This window comes from Trachinotus anak, unplaced genomic scaffold (genome assembly GCF_046630095.1).
Source record: "Trachinotus anak isolate AG129_WGS33_773 ecotype Australia unplaced genomic scaffold, CSIRO_AGI_Tana_v1 ptg000028l, whole genome shotgun sequence".
Lineage (NCBI taxonomy): Eukaryota > Metazoa > Chordata > Actinopteri > Carangiformes > Carangidae > Trachinotus > Trachinotus anak.
The window spans coordinates 19,206,279-19,230,346 of record NW_027273879.1 but is presented as its reverse complement, the minus strand read 5'-3'; the positions used below and the strand labels follow the sequence as shown (position 1 = coordinate 19,230,346).

Genomic DNA, 24,068 nt, shown 5'->3' with positions numbered 1-24,068 from the left:
AAAACCCAAGCAAAAAAAATGTGTCTGGACTGAGAGAGGGAGGGAAATGGAGAGCTGATAAAACATGGAGGGGAAAAACCAGCCTGAGACACAATATATCAGCAGGGCTGGGCTGCTGTGTGTGTGTGTGTGTGATGATCTACAAAGCCTATCATGTGGTTTGTTTCTCTGACTGTCCGGTGTGATGTTTACTGATAACCAGCCGACACAGATATGCTGCGACCGTTCAGCAGTTAACTAAACCTTATCTCAGTCGGGGTCAGGTCAAAGTTCACCAGCTGCTTATCATCCACACGAGGATTTCCTGAAGGCCTGGCTCAGCTACAGCAGCACAGACACACAACTGACAGACAAAACTGAAACAACATGATGGCGCCCTGACTGTACACTCAGCATTTTGATGCTTTCTACAGGAAGTGGCCTGAAAGTGAAGTTTTCACTGTAATTTCTTTTCCACTGACGGAGGAGGAAGATGTGGATCAGGAAAACCCAGCAGGCTCAGCTGACACTTCAACTACTCACGGTGCATACACTTAAAGTTCACTTCGACTGCTTTCATCTCTTACTGTTTACATCTGACACTGCAACTGCCAACTGGCCTTAAGCTTGAAATTCAAATTCCTAATGTGTTCAGTGGCTGCACTTCAGCTGCTTTTAAAAGACACTTCAAACTCTTTCAGTGCTTCAACAAAAACTATTTGTATGTTTTTCTTTCTAGAGTTGCTGTTTGAAAAGAAAATACGTTTTGCAAATAACTTAAGATAAAAAGTATTTTACAAGAATATTGTTTTAATTTTGCAAGAAAAAGTCAATATATTTTGTGCAATATGTAACATTACAACATTGCAACTTTGTTCTTGAAATCTTAATTTTTCCCCCTCAACAGTGGCACTGTGTCGTAGTTTTGTGCAATTTCTCGAGTTTCACAACACTCAGCACTTGGTTTGATCAAAGAAATATTTTTTGCTACTGAGTTTTGTTTCTCAAAATGTCTGGTATCATTTGCAAAAATATACACAATTATAAATAATTAAACAACAACAGAGTCATGTCTTTAAAGAAATTCTTCACCCTGTTCGCCCAAATAAATTTCTGCTGTCCAATCGCTGATGAAAATAGAAATACAAATACAGTCTATCTCTCTCAGCAGGGACACAAGATTTCTGGATATTGAAGATTAGTTTCCTCTCATGGCCACATGCAGCCATGGACACAAGAAGCAGCAGAGTGAAAGATCACATTTACTGCTCCTAACATGTGGCTCTTACATCATAAATGTCACAAGGATGTTACTGTTGATATGCTTAAAAACACAGGCGACAAGATCACAAACTAAGAAATGACTCTTCTACCGCACGCTCTCCTTATCCCATCCAACACGGTCGGGTTTGTTGAGGTTTATCTGAGAAGAACAAGGGTCTGCTGCAGCTTTCAACCCTCTCACCCTGTTACTGGTTTTCAACTTCTCCATCCTGATGGTTGAGAGCCAGAGATGCTAATCAGAGAGCAGCTGTTTGACAGGAAGGGAAGCACAGGAGCTGCTTACATACCAGACTCATTCAAACATATTTCCTTCCTGGACACACACACACACACACACACACACACACACACACACACACACATACACACATACACACAAAATACAATGTGATTTTAACCGGAGTTCATTTTGGAAAAATGAGCTTTCTGCTTATAGAGCCGTCAGTTAGCGGTAAAATGAAACCACATCAGAAAAACTTCAAAGTGTGTTAAAAAAAAACCACTGTGGACCTTCACTGTCTGCTCTCAGATTGTAAAAGGAAGATTTAAGAACGCAGATTACTGTAACTTCAGAGTAGCTGACGACACATCAATGGTGTCTGATGAGTAGGAATTTGACCAACATGAGAACATACTCTGCTGGGCTTTTAAAATAACGCTGTGATCATCAGAACCAAACTGAAAACCAAACCCCGTCTCTGACAGTGTTTCTGAAAGGCAACAGAACCTGCAAGATCCTGCAAACAGCCTCTGTATGTAGCTTTGAAATGATCCATACTCGCACTTTGATATTCTGAGTGCACAAGTGTGTTCACACTGACGCAATGGCAGCATGCACTATGAATGGTGCACTCACAACAGTCAAAAAATTCAGTCTGGAACACTTGACACGTCTTAACCTCTACAGTCGCCATCTTGGCTACGTAGCGGAAGGGGAGGAGCCACTGATGTATTTTCATCTTGTGAAAACAGGGGAAATAGACATAGGAGAGTAAAACGTTTTCAAGTCAAGTGAGCAGATATGCTGGAGGACGACAATTGTGGCCACAAATAAAACAATCATTGTTACCAGAGAGTATTTGATTTGGGACAACACTGCCAGAGGTGGACAAAGCACACAGCTCTGTTAGTGTTTATGACTCCAATGCAAGCAAAGGTTGTTGAGTCACATTTTACTTGAGTTAAAGTACTACTAAAATTGCAGACATGGACTTCAGTTAAAGCTGTGGTCTCTGGTGGAAAATCCACTGCCTCATCGCTATCTGATGTGGTCATGTACAGCAGCACATGACTGACAGTGTAGGAGTTGGCTGTGATTGGTTTTTCTCCTGTGAGGAACACAGTGCATGGTTTATCATGTTTTTCAAAATAAAATAGAATTTATATCACTCCCGGTCAAACTCAAAGCTCTGCTTCACAATGACGAGTGCTTCATAGAAATGCAGTGGAATCTTTTAGGTTTAGTGGAATAGAAATCACAAGTTTCCCAAAAAAACAAAACAAAAACCTAAAGTACAGATACTTAAATATACTTAAGTATAGTACTAAAATAAATGTACCTCTTTACTGTCCACCCCTGAACACTACCCTGTCAGAATACACACACTACATGTGAATGTACTCGCTGATCTGACACAACCTGAGTCTCTTTAGAGGAAAAGTGTGTAAATCTCTTATCAGCGACAAGTGTGCGAACTCCTTATCTCCAAGTGAGAAGAGGGAGGGAGGGCTGTACTTGACTTACAAGAACCGACTGACGACAGCAGCCTGACCAAAGTCACAGTCAGTTTAGAGAAACCGAAACTGAAACTAGTGCAGCAGTGAGATGGAAAAACCCTGATCAATGACATCAATGGATGGTATTTTTAAAAAAATATTTCTTCATGACAGAGGCAGGGGACGCTATATGCAATGTGGTTTTACTGCAAATTTCAGGGAATATTTATTTTTATTTGTCTCCATCAACAACCACTTTGAGGTTTAAGCCCCGACCTTCAACTTTAATTTGAGTGAGTTAACCTTGATATATACACTCCTCAATTTTATAGGACACACTGCATTAACATTAACTTTAATTACATAAAGTCATTATACTTAATATTGTCTGCAACCCACAGACATCAGCAGACTCTTTATCTCTTCCCAGTCATCTTCAGTTCCTGCGTGTTTTTGGAGGCTGTGTACCTCCAGTCTGCTTTGCCACCATATTTAAAATGCAGCAGGAAAATCAGAAAAGATTCTGCAGACTGTCCTTCCCAAGCTGCACCAATCTGAGGGTTATGGCAGCCTGTATGTAGCCTGAAAGGCGACTCCCAGGGAAAAAAAAAAAAATGTGTACAAAAACACAAACTGCTGCTCACAATGCTTTTAGCTGGGAGGTTGAAGAGAGTTCTTCGCTGTTTAACAAATATGGATGTGAAAACCCTCAAATTGAAGCTGAAAATCAGCACTTCCTCATACTTATTTCACACATTATTTCAGTGTGTGTGAGTGTGTTTGTGTGTGTTGGTGGTTGACTGGGCAGAGGATGTTTAGGTATTTGGTTTAAAATCATTCATAATTTTTAGAAAGACATTTAGGTTACATATAAATATTAATATTTATTATTATACACCGTTAATATTATGTTAATTCATGAAGGCCTATGGTCAATGCAAAGGCTCTACTGAAAATCCCACTGAGTCGCACTCATAAAGACCAAACATATAACAATAGATAATGATTCTACTTTTCTATCTTTAATGAAACATAAATTCTGGCATCAAGACAGCAGGCTCTTACCATATTGTTTATGACTGATGTTTGTAGCACTACTTTACACACAGTACCTTAAACTTCAGTTAATAGCCCAGGCTTTTATTTGCTTCAGTCACTGAATTCAACCCGCTTGTGTTTGGGACAGGCCTGTAATTCCTTTTGCACAAAACTCCACAGCAACGATGGGAAATGTTATCAAATTGATTATTTAAACCAGTATAAATATTACTTGTATAAAAATGACCAGGCTATCAAATCGAATCATTCATTTGATTTAGCTCAGGGAGACAGTGCATTTAGGCTAAACCCTATGCACAGAGAGAGAGAGAGAGACCTGTATCAAAATACCGGCAGCCTACTTTAGAAAGGATGAAAGCCGAAGGTTACCACAGTTATTTAAACTTCTATCTGCATGAGCAAATTTGATAACTGACAGTTTGAATTTCACGTCGTACCTTTCTCCCTCTGCCGCCATGATTTTTGAACATCAGCGTTGTTCACTCTTGTGACAATATATCCAAAGAACCAGACGTCTAATTGAGACCTGCGTTTATTTGACAAAATGTGCAGCCACACTGGGCCAGTAAAAGGGACTCAATGTTTAACTGGGACTTGGCTTCTAATGTAAGTTTTACAGTATATATAGTGAAGGGAGTGCCAAGAGAGAGTCTGCAGACTTTCCTTCACAGGCTCCACCAATCAGAGGGTTCAATTAGCCTGAGTGTAGTTTAACCTCTGGTCATAAAAAGTTTATCAAAAAACCTCTCTGCTCCTCATAAAGCTTATTGCTGTGGGTGCAGGGCAGCAGCTGACTGTGAAGTGGGTTTACCAGAAACTCAGAGAGGGACAGTAACTGTGGACATGATGAGGGACACATCATCACGGTCGAGATGTGACGACTGAAGAACTAATGTAGAACTAACCCATGATCTCCTCAGAAACCATGAGGTCATCGGATTTATTTCTGAAATACCATGTAACCACAAGCAGAATCACCAAGCAACATATCCATCTCCATGGCAACAGAGCAAACTCCATCCCCTGACGAAGACCATGTGAAATGGCCGAAAGCTTTTAGGTGGACAGTATAGGAGATCAGGTTTACGTGTCTACATGTCACCACCTGCGATTGTACAGCACAAGCTGCCAGGTGTCGGCTGCAGACATTTGTGCGGCTAACCGAAGCCCCTGCTGTGCCGTGAGCAAAATGTGTGTTTTAAGTTTCAGATGTGATTGTCAGGCCCCCAACTGCTTCCCGAAGACCCACACACAGACACAAAACCCCCGACAGATGCAAAGGTTATAGGTAAACCGCTGTTCCAGCTGCAGCAGATGCAGAGAAGCGTCTGTCCTGCGCAGGAAACGGTTACTGTCATTCAGTGCTGCATTACCTACGGAGACGCTTCCTGTCTCCCCCCGCCCCCCGAGGACCGACCGCAACGGTTCTTCCACTGGTTCAGTTTCACATTTTCATTGCACTTTTTTTTCTTGTCCAGATGAATGATTAACAAAGCTTTAAAAGGGTGTGTTTTCATGGTATTAAAGGTCACCCCCTCAGGGAGGAGATCTGGACTGAAAAGATGAGCTGTTTTGGAATCATACTTCGACTACTTATTTTTTTACTTAATCACTTATTTTATTATTGATTTTGACTGTTCTCATTCATATATCTATAATCATCAATAACCTGTCTTTCTATTGTTTTGTTGCTTTAGCTGATTCGTGCAGTTTTCAGTAACATAATGTCCTTGAATTCTTCCATTGTGGCGTACCTGCTTGGCTCATGCTGTGACATTTGAAAACATGCTCCATCAGTTTGACGAGCTCCTTGACCTTAAAACCAAAATCCAGATGTGAAAATGCATAAAAATTCTGTCTAGAAATTTTCCACAGGAAGTTGGTTCATCAAGTGACACCAGAACAAAACAAACTTTTTTTGTGTAGTGTTTGTGCCACTGGTCAGTAATGTCTAAGCTCTAGCACTTTACAAAATACCCCAGATTCCAGAGAACTATGACTCACATAGGATGAAATCCGGACCGGACGTGCTCCGATCACGGGATTGTAAGATGTCACGTCAAAAAAATCTCCAGATAAGTTCCAGATTCTTGCAAGAAGCTAAAAAGGATATCTGCAGACCCTTGGGGTTTTGGTGCAGTGTACATGTTTCCATTACATTCAGACCTGACTGCTGTAATCACTTTCTTTATGTTACATCATTTATTAAAAGCATTAATAAACTCGCTGCTCAAACTCCTGCTAACACATCACTCCTCATAAGAACCTGTCTCATATGGATTCAGTTCAAACTCCTTCACTACACTCACGGCAGCTCTAGGTTGAAGAACTTACTCAAAACCTTTTCAAAGCTGCTTTTAACCCTAGAACACTAACGTCGGGTGATTTTCACCCACACGATTCTTGTCATGTGATTTTCATTATGTTGCTGCTGTCTGAGTTGCATGGGTCCTTGGGTAGCTTCAGACTGCTCATTGATGTCATTAATGGTATGTTTGTTTCTGATGGTGTTACTAATTTTAACGTTAGTGTTCTAGGGTTAATGTCCTGTGCTACCATGGGCCCACTTTCCAGGATAATTTTTAACTTATCATGTAAAACATCCTGAAAAAGACAATGTATTATTATGATTATTTTGCCTTTCAGGCTTCTCAGCAAAAGAAAAACATGTGATGAGGAGTTTTAATGATTTGATGAAAGATCCTAATGTGTTTATTTGTTTACTGGGTCACCAAGTCTTTGTTGTACTGTATATGAGCAAAAAAGCTCTTGTCAGTTTGACTTATCTGACAGCTGATGTCATTACAGGAGACCTTAGCCTGTGGCGATGACTCAGATGATTCACAAAATGAGATATGAACCATTTAGGAGAGATTTGAGAGGCAAAAGTCATCACACAGATATGGATTTCATTGGTAAAATGCACAAAAATCATGACTGGTGTGCAACAAACCACATACATTGCATTGCCACAAATTTGGATTTGGTGTGGAAATATCTTTAATTTATCTGTTGCTGCTGGTGTCTTCTGATTGGTGGAACTTCCTGTGTGAGATGTAAACATGTACAGTGCGTTGCTGGTGCTAATTGACTAAATTTTACCTGATGGAGGTCCAAGAACCATTAATAAAGTCAATACAGTAAACAAGCAGTGTGATTCCTGCTCACTACACAAAAATACAAAAACAGAACAGAAACAGTTTCACACACACACACACACACACACACACTCACACACACACTCACACCTGCAGCAGTGGACTAATAGAAAGCTGAAATAGTAAAACCATGTCCTCTTTCTCTACCTGTGACTTCTCCTATGCATCATCACATCCTGTGTCCAAATATGGCAATGCCACTCCACAGGAACTGTGCCGCCATCACAAAACAGCTACAGGAAGGATTCCTCTCAGACTGATGCACACACACAACTGTGACTTTTCAAAGATTAAAAACCATGTATCTGTGTTTCCTCTCTGAATTAGAAACACAAAGACAAGGAAAACACACTGATAGTGAGCTAAAGGGAAAAACAACGAGGCAGAGAGAGAGAGAGAGCGCTGAGATTTTGCTCTGGCTACATGCCCGGCCTCCTCCCTCCCCTTGACACAGGGCTGAAAATTTGAAGACATTTCCTGTAAACGAAGCCTTTTCTCTTCTCTGTGACACAAACCCGGCTGAGGAATTACTGTGGCAACAGCTGATGTGATGGGAGCACTATCTTATCTGTCACTGAAATATAATCTCTTTGTCTCTGAGGAGGAATGTGATTTGTTTTTGGCGCCTGCATCAGGCTTTTTTTAGAGTCGAGTCTAAAATAACCAAAAACTGATAAAAACAACTGGATTTGTTCCCATAGTATTCTCTATGCAAATTTTAATTGTAAAGATATTTTTATGGTCTCTCAGATGTCTACTCTGTGATTTTCTCTAAAATAGATTCAGCATTTTCTCTTAGTTACACTGCTGCTGTAACAAAGTATAGGAATATTCAAGTATTATACTTAGATTCAGATTCAGGTACCTGAACTTTATTTATTCATGCCTCTTTATACTTCTTCTCCAAAACTGTCCTCCTGAAAAAAAGTCCCCGTTGATCGTCTGTGCAAGCAGCTTATTATGATCCATAGTTAGGTTGTATTTTTAGTCAACCTCTAGCGGGTGTAGGTGTAGACAGGAGCAGAGGAGGAGGTCAGGTGACGTAGTGTAAATTCTGTGGTGGGGTGCACGGACAGGTCAACAAAATACAGGACGTCTTGTCACTTGTTTCCTGTGTGAAGCTGAGGTCACATTGTTTCTTATGTCCATGACCTTTCCACAGCCTCAGTGTTTTTATCATAACCAAGATGACTGGTACGCCCGCAGCTGGTGCGCTCCCATGGGGCGTATCTGAGGGTAGGAACAAGTGACCTATATGGTTATTTAAATTGGAAGACTTGTCACTGTAGTTTTTCCATCACTACATTTATCTCACAGCTATAGTTACTCATTACCTTACAGATTAATAAACATATTGAAAAAAAAAACATTTAATGAGCTTAAAAAGTACAACAAATTTATAAGTTGTTAGCACCTCCCTCTCAGATGGTTTCATATAAACAACTGTTCCAGGGTCAAAAAGCTCAGACTATGAAGTATTTAAAAAAAAAACTAAAATTTGTGAAAACTGTGTACGCTCGCTCTTTAATCATCTCATGACCCCTCAGATTTACTTTGTGACCCTTTGGAGGGGACCCATCCCCTAGGTTGGGAACCTCTGGACTAAAGTGTATATAAAGTAAAACTAGCTCCACCTTCAACAATATAACATGTTTCTTATGCACAGATGGATGACAAAGCAACATGCAGTGTCTCAGTGAGGTGTTGGACCACCACGTGTCTCCAGAACAGAGTCTCTGGACTCTACTGGAGGGATGAACAACATTCACCTGAAAGATGTTCCCTCATTTAGTGTTTGATGATGAACCCTACAGGGTTGAGATCCGAGGGCTGTGAATGCCATAGAATATCATTTACATCATTTTCATACCACCCCCTCATGCCCCATGGAGGGAGCATTTTCAGTCTGGTCCTGCACTCATTCTTCAGGTTTTTCCTTTAATTTCTCACCCGTCTGTATCTGATACTGTGATGACAGATGAGTCATAGGGGACATTTTACTGTGTAACGAGTCCACATCTTAAAGGTCTTTCGTGTCTTTGGATAAAACTGGGCAGAACTCTGCAAAAATTATGATAGGTCATGTCATGAAATATGCGCCCTAACATTTGACATGTCCTAAAACAGGACATGATTCCTACTTGTATGTGTATATGTGTGTACAATAACACTTTTTTGCACTGTTGTTACATCATATTCAGCCTCTGTTATCAAGCGCTATTAAGTTTACTGTAGCAACATAATACACATATTTAATGCTGTCAAACCTTCCTGTTTTTGTTTGTGTTGCCCTGCTTCATTCTGCTTTCTGCTCTGCTACAGTGGAGACTGTATCAATGGTGTTTTATTAATCAGGCACATTTAGCACTTGGGACACTAATGTTTTCTGTGAGAGAGGTTGAATAAGGTACGCTTCACTTCACTCCACCTTGCTGGACTTTCACTGCAGCTTGTCACGCTTTCTGACACCACGGAGATGTTGGTGAGGGTTTTAGGTACAGTATGTGTCGCTGCTCCTGCAGTGTAGGTGTTGCTCATCAGCCTGCCTAAAATGGACATTGCATAAATCTATTTTGAACAAAGTTTCACACCTGACCAAAGCTGTTGTCAGCTGTTACTATGTATCATGAGAAAATACGTACGTGGTTACTTCTGACGTTCTGACTTCCTTACAGTCTTAATGTGTTCTCAACACTATAAACTGAAAGTTGCTACGATACAAATGGGGGCCACCAAATGAACAACACTGGGTAAAAGCGTCAGCAAAAATATTCAAATGTAAATAAAAGTGTAGCATAAAAAGATTGAAAAATAACTTTAATTTGCAGCTTTCACAAGTGAATCAATGAGCAAAGATAAAGTGGACGTGAAATCCCTCATTGCTCCACTCTCAACTTGTAATGGGGAAGAGACTTTACCAAATCAAACAATAACCAATGACGTAAACCTACTGAGTGGTTTTGCAAAGTGCATCTCACACACAAGTAAAGAAAAACAACTACTAAATACCAGATATCTGAAACCAGATAAAGACAGAAACCAACCTATGAAGTGGTCACCAAACCGAGGCAGGTAAGTAAAACCTCCAGCCAACTTGTCTGGGAATACATCCATGTAATAAGTAACACAACGTGGACATTAAGCAACAAGATGAAAACCAAAAATGAAGTAAATGACACAAGGCATGCCCATGTCAGCAGCTCAAACTTACATGAAATCCCTTTGTTCCCGAAAACACATCCTGACGCTTGGCTTGGAGCTCCGCGCAAACGACTTCTTCCTCACAGATGGAGCGGACATGTCGGTGGACATGACGGCAGCAGCTCAGCACAATGTACCAGCATACTTTAAAACCGCGTGGAGCGACGGTGGACGGATGTACGGTCGGATGGGCCGAGTGTAGATTGGATTGAGTCACAGATTTGAGATTAGAGGAGTGGTAAGATTTGAAGGAACAGAATCAGGACACAGACGAATGAAAGAAAAGATGTCGCAACAAATGGGATCAACGGAGAATAGAAATATAATTCAAAGGAGCAGATAGAACAATCAGTCTTGTCGATTAGAAAGTCTTTTGGGTGGTCTGCACCCCTGATACTCCACCAGTTGTTTCCTGAAGGGGCCTCCTCCTCCAGCCCCGGCTTCTCATTGGTCGACCGGCTGCGGTATGTTCCTTCCTGCTTCCTCAGAGCTAGTGTGTGATTGGCTGCCGGATGCAACCCACACCATTACACACAAATGCCTAACACACTTGGACAGACGGGACCTGAGAAAGAGGCTGGGGGACTTTCCATCCCCTAAGGCTGGAACAATACAGGGCAAACGTGCACAAACACACACACACACACACACACACACACACACACACTTACGTATATGTTCATTTCTACAAATATGACTCGACACGTAGCTGTCCCTGTGTGAGGTGGCAGGTGAACTTTCATGTTATTGTCATGTCTGTAATTGTGCTGCAAGTGACTTCAACTATCTGGACAACTTCCCTGTGCCCTGTTGTCTGCTACTGAAATATCTTGTATCATCTTTTAGTCCAAAAACACATCTTGTGTTACAGATTGAACAGGGTACATCCTGGAGAGTTGTGAACTGGAAGGAGCAGTTGATATGTTAAATATTTTTCCCCACTCTAAATTTCCATTTGAAAGATTTCTTTTAATATTTACCTCAGTGTTTCTCAATCAACCCAATTGACAGGTGAGAAAACTGATATTGGATGATTCTACAAAAACCTTAAGATTAAGATTGAGTCCAGTTACTGGTGGGTTTTTTTAACACCAAATAAAATGTTTTTCTATTCACTACCTGTGCATGGCAGCTGCAGTTTGGTTAAGGTTAGGGAAAGATCATCAAAATGGCTAATGAGAGGATGTGAATATCGATTTCCAGAATAAAAGTCAGATTCACCACATGCCCGTCCACCACCTTGGACCACACACACCCTTCCTTTGCAGCTCTCTGTATACATGGCACACTACTTTGCACTAGTGCTGAATGTTGACATTGGATGTAAATTGTAAAGTGACTGAGCTGCCTCAACAGTGAAACACAGGGGTCTCCTGAATGCGTCCAACAATAACCTAGAATCCCAAACTGAATGATTATCAGATTTCTGTAAAGCTTCATCTCTAGCATCAGCTCACCTGTGTTCAGCAGCAATTTCAAGCTCAGTGGACTGGATGTGAAGCGCTTCTTTGGAGTTGTAGTTAACTTCTTCCCTTAAGTTTTCATGTCCACCGATGCAATTTTATACCAAACTAGAATTAACAGCTCGTGGTTTTATGACTTGGCCAATACGGAGATATTGTGTCCATGAGAGTGGGGCGGACACCTGAAAACAATGTGCCTCTGTCTCTGGCTGTCGCTGGTGTGGAGGCATATATACTGTTGCCTGCCACAGTTGATGTTTTCTAACACGGTTGTTCATCTTTTGTACGGATGATTGATGTCCAGTGTCATGTCTACTGAAACTGTCAGTCACCTAACATTGTTCATGTAGGAGTTTTATTTTTACAACCATGAACGCCTGAAATAACTCTTCCCACTTCCCACTCTAGAAATCTTATCTCCACACATTTTAAATACCCCACTGATTTAATATTGCGCTCCTTTAACATCCTGACATTCTGGTGCCTGCATTACCCATAATGCATCACAACCACCAACGTTTTGGTTGGAGATTAAGGTGTGTTATGTTCCTACCAGCTAGCAGCTAATAGCGGCTAATAGCTAATCTGCAGAGCACTATTTTTACTTTAACTACATTCTGCTGATAATCTTTTATACTTTTACATACATATAATCTGTATACATCTGCAATGGAATGGAGATTGCTGTATTGAATTGTAAGTATCTGAGTCACTGTCTCAGATCCACCACTGCTACATATCTGCACACCATATACGTTTCTGTCCTATATATCTATCCACTGTCAACCTGATACATCTTACATAAACCTTCTACATTTTATATCCATCCTACAGTTTGTACACATCCTGTACACACTCTATACACCTCAGTGTGCCATGTACACCTCCTAATAATATGTTCTACATACAATGTATGTAAATATGTACATGTCATATACACCTGGTGTCGAGAGGCTGGTAGAGCCGTGGTTTTACTCCCAGACCCTCACAAACTACTGATGTTAAGACATGAAATTTCTAGAAAATCTCCCAACACCAAGCCCAGTTTGTCTGTTTTATTCTTTAATTTTACATTTTCTTTACTTCAAACAATACATTTGTAATGTTTTCTTTCTTTGGGTCACGATCACATATACACAATGCATCTGTAATGTTTCTCCTTATCTTTAAGTCATGGTTACATCCCAGCTTTTGGCTGCTTTGCATCGTGTGAATTGACCTTTGCTGTAATTTACAATGAACAACACAGCTGCACAACTTCGGTCTAACTTTGGCTGCAGGACCTCTTACCACGGTCTGCAGCAGCTAAAACAGTGATGTATAAAAATCAGCCCCACTAAAGTTAGAATATGAAACCAACTAAAGAGCAGCTTCTCTTGCTGCTGCACCATCAGCTTTAAGATAAAAGGTGAGCAGACTGTATCAGATACAGTGTACAGTCGCCTGTACTCACCAACACCTACCATGGTTGTAGGCAAGAGAGAGAGAGAGAAACCCAATGTGGAGGCAGCAAAGATGAACAGTTGTATGGTCATCAAGTTACAGATAATAAATCTAGTCTTGGAGGATTTTCTTTGAGGCCAAATTTTAGTTTGTTTTAAAAGTGTGATTAAGTAATTTATCTGAACTGAGACAGAGAATCTCTTACCTTGTGAGGATTTAGCACATGAAGCTTTTTTGATGATTCTGTTCTCTGCTATGGAAACTTAATTACAGAAAGAGGAATTAACTCATCAGTCCAATGTTATCCTTATTTCCGTTCAGATTCCCCAACATGCAATCAAGCATGATGTTGATGGCAGTGATGTCGAGTCAATCTGCCCGTGTTTTCATCAGGGCACTGCTGGTCATCGAGTAACATCGCTGAACCTTCTAATTCTATGTCTATGATAAGTCTCTTCTGTGTCCACCTTTGTGTATGTTTTTAATCAGGGTCACCCCCCCCCCCCCAACATGTTGCTGCAGCTGGTGAATCAGGTTATGGTTGGCTCGTGTTGTGTGTAGGTGTATGATGTGGTCATTTATGGTAACACCTGGGAGAGATACTCTTGAGTTTGTTTTGCACATGGCTGCTGATCAACCAGACCAAATTTAAGTTTGCAAAAGCCGCTGTGATAAATTTGTGTTAAGTGGTTGACCGAGAGGAAGTTTGACTAGTAAATGCTAAAGTATTCTCACTGCATCTTGTCCTGATCACCAAGTTCAACCCCAGTTCATTAAGGCTGGACCTAGAGCTGGAGTGGGTCAGCCAGTCAGTTCTTTTTTCTAAGAAGTTATGATTGTTTAAATTATTCCACATCTGAAAGAAGTGCTGACTCACTTTTAAACATTACGACATTTTGATGTTTCATGTCAGGAGTGTGGAGTGTAATCATTCAAATCTAAGGAGGAAATGATTAAACCCCTTCCAGCTATTTATGACATAGACAGTATCTCAACCATATGACCGTGTTTAGTGCACAGGTGTAAAATATGAGAATGCAGCTTAAGAAAACACATGCAAATAGACACAACACAGCCAAATACACAAACATGCTGCAAATACACACAACACAACGGAAGTGTTTACAAGGGACACTTAAAAGTGATGAACCTGGCTGAGACGCATTTGTTGTTGACTGACTTTTGAAATTAAAAACAGTGAACAACAAGTGCACATGGATGTATGATAGTACATGTATTATAATATATTTATGATAATTCATTCATTAAGGTTCATCACTTTTTTTCACACTTCCGTTGTGTTGTGAGTATTTGCAGCACGTGTTGCCAAATTGATGAATTTGCTTGCTTTCTTAAGTTGCATTGAGCTCTCAGGGCAACCGTAGAATTACATAAAAGTCACAAAGGTTTTTTAAGCTCCATCAAGTGGAAAAATAAATACAGAATATTTTTTGCAGGATTTTCACGTTTAACTTTTTTTAAGACCTTAACTGAGGATGTGTTACTGCAATGCCAGGCAAGCGTCTGGTTAACCACAGAAATTGTTACGGCAGCTCCACATCGCCTCTCATCAAACTGATAAAGATAAGTTAACTTCAGTTCAAACTACAGACTGCACATGAGCCATCTACGAAGATTTGTAAAGATGTAGCTGTGCTACAGTGATGCAGTGAAACATGTGGTGTGACATATGATATTCATATTAGTGAGACCCACTGGTTCCTGTTACACTGAGGCATCCACCCAGACTGAAACCACCAGCCTTTGTCAGCAAGCAACGCAGCCAGAATGAGTCAAAACAAAACTCTCTTCAACCCAACCAAGCAGGCTCAACTCAGTTACCAAACATCAGGCTGCTGCTCATTCCCCAGCTCATTAATTCAGCGACTGCTACCGTGTATTATTAAATGTAACTGGAATCTAAAATCAGTGACAACTGCAGTGATGTCAGTGATGTTGCAGATAAGGAAGCACAACTTTATCTTGTCCTGTTGGTGGCACACACAGTGTTCAGTTAACATTTATCACTACTCATTGAAAACTCAACCCAGTAAAAACAGTCCACTCATAACCTTTAGCGATTTTGTAATTTTGCATTTGTTCTACAACAAAAATGGAAAATAAACTGTGAACATCTGCGTTGTTGTAACAACAATGGCAGAAAGTGAGTTTCACATGACCGACTCAGTTTCTTTGTCTTTGCCTCTGTTTTTTTTTCTTTTCTTTTTCTTCTCTGTTCCACCTCACCTGACCAGTCTCTTTATTTACATTTCCCTCTTTCTCTTTACACCCTCCTCTCTTTTCCTTGGCTACATGCACACTACTACATTTTCACTTTAAAACGGCATTCTTAAATGAAACGATCTCTGTCTAGACAACAGTTTAAGCTCTGTATCAGAAACGATCTCTGTCCATACTAACACACCTGGAAACACATACATACATGACCATTCACTCGTCATGTGTGACCCGATGTAAACAGGAAGTAGGTTGTCTACTCTGCAGTTGATTAGTCTGACAAAATACTACAAACAAGGAACAGTAAAGGCAGTTGTAGCGTTAAAATGCTGAATTTCATTGCACAACAGCTGCTGGCAAAAACAACAAGGTAATGCTTGTATTATCAGTGTTGATCTCACCACTGGTAGTCGAGGCTGATAAGACTCAATCAGGCAGTGATGATGGGCGGCGATGCCTTTTTTTCCAAAGTTTTAAAATGTGAGAACATAGTAGTGAGGCCGTAGCCTTACTAGTCTGTCTTAGAATCAGACACAAAATCTTTAGTCTTTTGAGATATTGAGATATAGATGAGCCATAAATCCTCGTTGTGACTTGGGTGAGGGACATGACTGACTACTTGTACCCTGACCAATCATAGTTTACCATTTTTCATGACCTGCATGACGTACTGTAATCAAGATATAGGTGCCAAGGACTGACCTTGCTGTTGCACCTGACAGCGCTATCAAAACATGTCACATTGTCAAACATTCACAGAAATGAAATAATAAATTGCTTCTCTTTGCTTCACCATGTTTACATTATGCATGGAAGACGCTCACATCTCAGAATAAGTATTAGAGGTTGTAAAACAAGGGTCTGATAAGGTAAAAGATTCACTAGAAGACTACACTAGAGAACATTGGATAAAACATGCAGTTGTAATGCCCCAGCATATACTGATGTATATGTATGTGTGGAATAACTCTGCTTATGCAAATCATTTAAAAATACTAATCCTTTTTAATCTGACACTGTGTTTCTGATAGTTGGAATGACCAAATTAAAGTTTAATTAAGCTTCACATGCAGAGTGCATGAACCTACAGCTTAACAACAAGCTGAGCTACAGGATGCTAAAGTACCAGTGCTGCTCACCATGTTGTACACACTCTTTAGTGTAGTCATGGCCAGATCCCAGAATATATTGCAGATCTCCTTCATCCCTACACCATGAGTCGGGCTCTTAGGTTCTCACAACTGGACTTAATCAGCAGCTTTATATTACCACAGCAGAGTTTAAAGAGTTAAATCCACTGAAAGTTCACATGAAGTAATTTATAATGAGACAACAAGAAAAGCATCTGCACAAAAAACACATCTCAATGTGCTCTAATTACTTCACATGGCTCCTCATAAACCAGAAGTTGTGTGTTCAAACTGGATAAACAAAGTTTATAACTTTCTTACCACAAACTAGTTCTTAAAAAAAACTAAAAAAACATGAAAGAATGGAAAACAGACCCACACACTACTGTAACATCACAGTGGTGCAACCACTAGCACAGTTTAGCATGACTTAAAACAGATATACGTAAAGAAAGCCTGCATGCTTTTAGTTTAATATTGCAGTAACTGGTGCAACAAAGAAGCTGTTTTCAGTGGCACCTCAGACAGTTGGGTGAGACAGGTGAAACCATGGTGAAACTATTAATAAGGATATTTTCTGATATCCATAGAAGTCACACTACAGAAATATGTGCAAAATCTCATATACAGTCCATTATTTTATTGCCTTTACATAGGAGTATAAGCAATAGATTTACTGTGTTTACCTCCAACATAAGACACTAGGTTAATACCTACGAGGTAAGTAGTACGAAGAGTAAGAATGTGAACTTGTTAGCTGACTATGTTTTCATGTTAAGTTACAGGTTACATGAGTAAAAGCCCCTTTCAGGACTCACACATCCACTGTTTGGGCTTCCAGATACTACACCAAGGATACTCCTCTGTATTTAGATTTGAAGTGCACCTGAGATGACTTTGCCAAACTTAAAGTTTGTCCCCAAATTCTTGTGTCATGCAGAAGTTAAACATTAAACATTCCACTGCTCCTTTAACTCCCACATAAAACAAACTTCAAAGAAGTTTTTCTCCTCTGTAACATCCAGGCACATCCTCTTTCAAAAAGATGAAGAAAAACTAGTCCATACATTTGTTAGTTCTAGACTGGATTATTGCAGTTCCTTATTATCAGGCTGCTGCAACAAGTTTCTAAAGACTATCACTTTAATCCAAAATGCTGCAGCATGAGTACTGACAGCAACTAGGAAAAAAGATAATTTCTCTCCATTATTAGCTTCTCTGCACTGTCTCCATGTGAAATACAGAATAGAATTTAAAATCCTGCTAATCACCTATAAAGCCCTTAACCGTCAGGCACCATTGTATCTTAAAGAGTTTATTCTTCCCCATTACCCCACTAGAGCAGTGTGTTCCCAGAATGCACGGTTACTTGTGGTTCTTAAAGCGTCCACAAGTACAGGGCGAAGCAGAGGCTTCAGCTGCAGGGGGCTCTGCAGTGGAACCATGTCTCGTTTGGGGCAGACACCCTCTCCATGTTTAGAGTAAGCTTAAAACTTTCCTTTCTGGTTTCCCCAGTTGGAATTGTGGCTGGCCAGACTCTATCCTGCATGTCATCCCCCTTGTCACTGTCTCATTTCCTGTCTCTCTACACTTGTCCTATCATATAATAAAGAAATAAAAAATAAAAACTTTCCTCTGTGATAAAGCTTACAGTTAGGACCGACTCAGGCTTGCTTTAAACCATAACCTAGTTATACTATACAGGGGAACTTCCCTTGGTGCACCCAGCCCCTCTCTTCTCCTCTCCCTCCCCATCTGTATGCATTCATGTCCCATTCATGCATGTTACTAACTTCTAACTTTTGTGCTTTCTCATCTCTCTGCTATCTCCTGATATTTCTGCCTCCAACTTCCCCCATGATCCTGCTGAACACCCACTGCTATAAATAGCATTATTATTATTAGCAATAATAGTATTATTGTTGTACATCTCTATGTGGAACTCGCATTGTACTATGTTCTCTTTTCTCCTGCTCTCTCGACACTTTGTCACTCAACCCCCACCCCCCCACCCCCCACCCTGTTGCTCTCGACCCAGAGCCTGGTTCTGGTTGAGGTTTCTTCCTCTTAAAAGGCAGTTTTTCCTCACCACTGTCGCCAAGTGCTTGCTCATGGAGGAATGTTGGGTCTGTGTAATTATATTGTACAGAGTACGGTCTAGACCTTCCCTATATGAGAGGTGCCCTGAGACAATGTCTGCTATGTTTGGTATAAAAAAATATAATTGACTTAGCTTAAAAAGGCAACATCCTGTTATAGTATGAACTGTACCAGCATACAAACCAGAAAAAGTTATCTGAATGACTTGCATATCTGTAGCTGCACTTGCTGTGTGTAGCACTGTGTCCTTCTGGTTAAACAAACCTAGCAGCACTTGCAGCCATTTTTTTCTAACGTGGTCTTTGAAAAGCAAAACAGTCCATAAAGTGCACATCTCGAATAAACTGTTGTTAAAGTTGAATCAAACTTACCCATGGAGCGCTGCATCAGCTGTGTAGCTCCTCTGACTGTATCTGTGTCATCAGGGCTTTGAGTCCTGCAGAGCTCTGCTTCAGCCCCGTTCACTTCCTGGCGTGGCGTTTCAGAGCTACTGTATGAAGTGTCATGACACCCTCCCTTCAACCACAAGAGAAATTGGCTGCAGTGCTCATTCACAGACACACACACCAGTAAGCCAGGATAAAAACAAGAAACACTACTTACAGCATGAAAGCACTCCTCAGCGGTTTTATGGTGCTATAGTAAACTTAATTTGCAGGATTTTGGCAGTTTGAGTTCCTTGAATCTGCACCAGAAATAACGAAACTGTGACAACATTGTTTATATGTATACATGTATCAAGTTGCTCAGGCTGTATGACTGCAACCAGAACTTCATGAATAACTTCCCCCTCACAGTGTAGACGGATCCTAACGTCTGGTCAGCAGTTATGTCATTAACAAACGCCTGTACACTAGTTAGCCTGAAGCCTGCTGGTATAAAAAAAATAGTGCAAACCAAAATTATGCAAGTGTTGCAGAGAATATAGTTGCAGATGTGTTATTTATCATATAGCCTTATTAGTGGCAGGGATAAAAATGTGATATTAGCTTTAAAGTCAAACTGAAATTAAATAACATGTTTTTTGTCTGCTGTAGCCTTCATATCTGCTCAGTAAATTAATTGTCCTGAGTTTTTCTTTGAGAAAATTAGAAATTAGAAGGAAGAAATTGATATTTTATATATTTTGGTTTCATTATAGCACTCTCTACTTCACCCTTAACGTGCCATGTGAAGTTGTCTTGTGAGCAAAAGTTATTTTTACACTCAGTGTTACTCGGTGAAACATGATGAGTGTATGCTTGATCTTTAACAAACAAGCTGAATGTGTTTCCTTCCTCCTAAAACACTTGCGGTACTGTTTAAAAAAAAAAAAAAAGTATTTTAAATTGAGCATTGCCCACAACCAGCAAGTCATCTTCTTCCTCCATGTCTTAGCAGCATATTTTAACGTGCTACGTCCACATGTGGATCAGAACAATGTTTTGACTCATTTTCATTCCTCTTAATGATAAAAAAAAAGAATTGCCTTCAAAGCACAATGCAGCCTGATTATATCCATCAAATGTTGTATCAGCACAATCAAAACCTGCTGTGTGGTGCAGGTGTCCATGGAGAGACTCCTGTTAACCAGTCCAACCTTTAGCAACGTAAAATCATCTCACCTGTTTCATCTCATGTCTTGTCAACCATTCTGATTGTGTGAAAGGCGAACTGCACCTCCCTCAGTAGCATTTATGGGTGTAATTATTTTTGTCACTCTACTGTCTGAACCTCAGTCATTTGAAAGGAAGACTAAATTCACTGCGGCTTTCCTTTGTCAGCACACAGGCAGTAATCACAGTGTCTCTGGGAGCTGTAGAGGAGCGACGATGAACGCTCTCCTCCACCACAGCTCCTCTGCCTGCAGTGTCTGTGTAGTCTGGGCTTTGTGCTGGTTTGGAGAAGTTGGAACTCTTTCCCACAAGATAAACAATCCCTCCACTAAAACCAAGGTTTAACACACCCGGTCTTTGTGTTGAGAGTTAAACAAACACACCCTCCCTTGAAGTATCTTGTGTAATGTAGACACAGAATAAATCCTTTTAATATTGACTTAACTGCGTTTAACCTGACTTTCTGAACACGCACACAAATACACGCCTACTTGTGCTTCTATTTTTATGAGGATACTCTGAAACGATGCATTCACTAACCCCTGACCCATCGACTGTATGTAAAGATGGATGTCCATGATGTCAACCATATGTTTCTGAAGAGCAGTCCTGAAGTTCAGAGTGGGCTGCTCCGCTGTTGCCGAGGCAGGGCCTGATGTCCGGACAAAGAGGTGGGGCATGTGTGGAGCTGAGACTTCAGTGAATGCCGGTTTGCAGCAAACATACACTCACCCACCTGTCACTCAAAGCAGCCACACCCTCAGTTATGCAGAACTTTAAGCCTTAATAAAAACGTGAGTTATATAAAAATTCACCCCCATACATTTACTATAAAGGAGGAAATTGGCTCTAGAGACCAAAACTGTTTTTTTTGTTCCAGGCTGTGAACATGTTTTTTTCTGCTGTGAAGTAACACGGGAGTCTATAGGGATTGACTCACATTTGGAGTCAGCCATTCGAGGAACTGCAGTGTGCAGCACTGTCGTGTTGGCTTCATTTTTCAGCCCTGGAGGGTGCCCTTACCCTAACCTCAGGCATCACAACTGAATGCCTAACGCCAACCCCAAACCCCAACCCTGATGTCCTCCCTCCCAGTGTCTAAAAGTGAAACTTGGTCCTCACAAAGATAGACACACATTCAGAATTCCTAAATGTAATGAAACTAAAATGAAAGATTTAAATACTTTGGTTTGGCTATACTGTCAGGTCAGATAAGGTACTTGCTGTGTCTTAACTTCTACCCTTCTGTAGCTGCTGTTTAACAGAAAGCCAGAGACTTTTAGAGAAAACCATACTCACGCCCATGCAGCACATCAACCACAACTGTTTCAGAAATGTTTGAGCAACAAAATGAGGACAAAAATGGCAGAATTAAGAGCAGTGTGAACCTTAAAATTTTATACATTATCTCACTATATTACAGAGGCAGCTCACCTGTTTGGGCTCGTCCGGTCCTGTGTGTGGGAGAATACTGATAAGTCAGCAGCACAGATGATCCCTGTAAAATGTTGTGGTTTGAGATCTGTTTTAGTTTCTCCATTTCCAAAATAGCTTCCCAGCTACACAGCAGAAGCAGCCAGAGTTAACATGGATTTCTAACCAGTCATTATATTTCCTACAGCTGCACAGTAATATCTGCCTGTGTGTGTGTTCAACTGTATGAACCTCACCGCCACAGAATTAGAGTGGGAACCCACAAGACCCTTAGTTTCATGTAGTTTCCCCATCTTTGGAGGAAAGCTCTTGCTGCTGTGGCAGTGGATGGGAAAACAAGAAAAGATTTGTGCCCACTTTCACCCTCATTCTGGGAAATTCCAAATATGCAAACCGAACCTTCTTCTTTGCTGGGTTGTCAACTATTTTTAATGTAATCTCCTCACACAGGAGTCCTATTTATGTCACACAAATACAGCAAAGCACAATTTACTATGTTGTTGATGTTAATATAATTACATTGGAACACCTTAAATTTGTGAATTGCTATTTATTACTATTGACACTATTTTTGTAACTGCATCCAACAAGGAGACATACATTTCAGTAGATTGGAAATAATAAAATGATGTGATGACTGGTTAAATTCCTTAAGTAAATCCAAATTAGATATTTAGTGAATATATTTGAACAATTTATTCAATACATTTTACTTTTAGTTCTTTAACTCTATTAAATATTGTATCACTATGTTTCCATAGCACATTTCTCACTAACACAAAACTATTGGCCTGACAGAGTAAATGTGCAGATGAGAGTTGATCCAAATTACGAACAGATACATTCATGGTAAATTACTCACCAGTTTATTATCAATATCGTGGGATTTTTTCATGCTAATAATCGAGCTTGTCTCATTGCCCAGCCCTAGACCGAAGCATGGAAACAATTTACCCAGAGGAAAGGAAAATTCAAAAATTAGATCTCTTCTTTGTCTAGCCTATTTCCTCTTGACACAATTAAGCTCAATTTAAGATCAATATAAGATTTTGACCATTTCTTTGTATTTCTTTATCTCAGCTCCTAAGAACTTAAGTTGGTCTGTTTTTCTCACACTGCTCTGATCTTTACTGGTCTGAAATAATCAGCTCTTAAGACAACAGTAAGATCCTAAAGAAAACTTGACTGGCTTATCAATGAGGCTGCACAACGCCTGAAGTTGTGACTGTGATCAATTGAAGGCCTGTAAGCATAAGATCTTCTCCTTTTCTTGTTTTTCTCCTGTTATTCTCAAACTGGACAGGATTGATTCATCAGATCTTGATCTCTTCTTTTGTTGAGAGGAGAAACAGGTCAGAATTCAGTGATCTCCAGACAAGATCTTATTTACTTCTGTGAGACTAAGACAGCAACATTTTCCCCTGGGTTGTGGTCAACTCTGGTGGACTGCTAACTGCTAATTGGCTACAAAAGTCCCAACAACCTGTAACTGAAGCGGTGAATTACAGATTTGAGATAATAAATGAATTTCTGATCACCATAATCAAAATTTCACCTGCAGGCGACAGGTTATGAGTTTGATGAATCTCAAACCTCCAGCACATCTTCCTGTCTCTCTGAGTCACCTAACTTGAACATTTATCACCCAAAGTAATGGAGCCTTGGGCCTCAAGCTTCAAGCATAGATATGAGCTTGTTTCTTTTTGACACCAAACACTAAATTTGGAGCCTTCAGACTCCTGAGTGACGCTGACTCAAGTGACATCACTTGAGGAGGATTAGACGACCTTTTTGAAAAACAAATCCATACGAATGAGAACAAGTCAGTAATGCATTTGAATGTATTTGGAAGCAATCCATAGTCTTAAATTATGTTATGGAAGCCATCATTTGTGGTCATCTTCACATCACCACAGCCAGTTGCATTGTTCATGATAGCTCACCAGTTTCCTCCATCAATAATGGCTGGATTCCATGTAGCTGCTGCAGTTTCAGGGTCATGGTGTTGTTCTTTGCAACACGTTTGACTACAACAGAGCCATTGCTGATGTGCTTTTCCTTCTATGACAAATCAAAATGTGTGCTGTGAAAAAAGCCTGTTGCATCTGTTATTTATATTAAGTCCAAGCTACTGCCTGCTGCAATTAAACATTGTGAATTTTCGATTTTAACAAATGAAATAATTTCTTTTTTTTTCATGTTTGAACAGTTGACATTCTGCACGTGCCCATATAGTCTTTACTAAGCTTTAAGGTGTATTATAAGAGT

General features: G+C 40.2%; 1 protein-coding gene across 3 annotated transcripts in view; it reads right to left on the bottom strand.

Moving 5' to 3' along the window:
- sh3bp2 (SH3-domain binding protein 2) overlaps positions 1-19,250 on the bottom strand; it is a 32,070-nt gene extending 12,820 nt beyond the window's left edge. The window contains exon 1 of one of the 3 annotated variants that reach the window (XM_071466447.1): positions 19,143-19,250. Coding sequence is in view for 2 of the 3 variants with exons in the window: in XM_071466444.1 (XP_071322545.1) it covers positions 10,408-10,508 (101 nt within the window). In the remaining variant the exon portion in view is untranslated. Of the gene's footprint in view, positions 1-10,407; positions 10,787-19,142 lie in introns of those variants that run through there. The other 2 variants (XM_071466444.1, XM_071466445.1) reach the window with 2 other exon arrangements.
- Between the last annotated feature and the right edge of the window lie 4,818 nt (positions 19,251-24,068).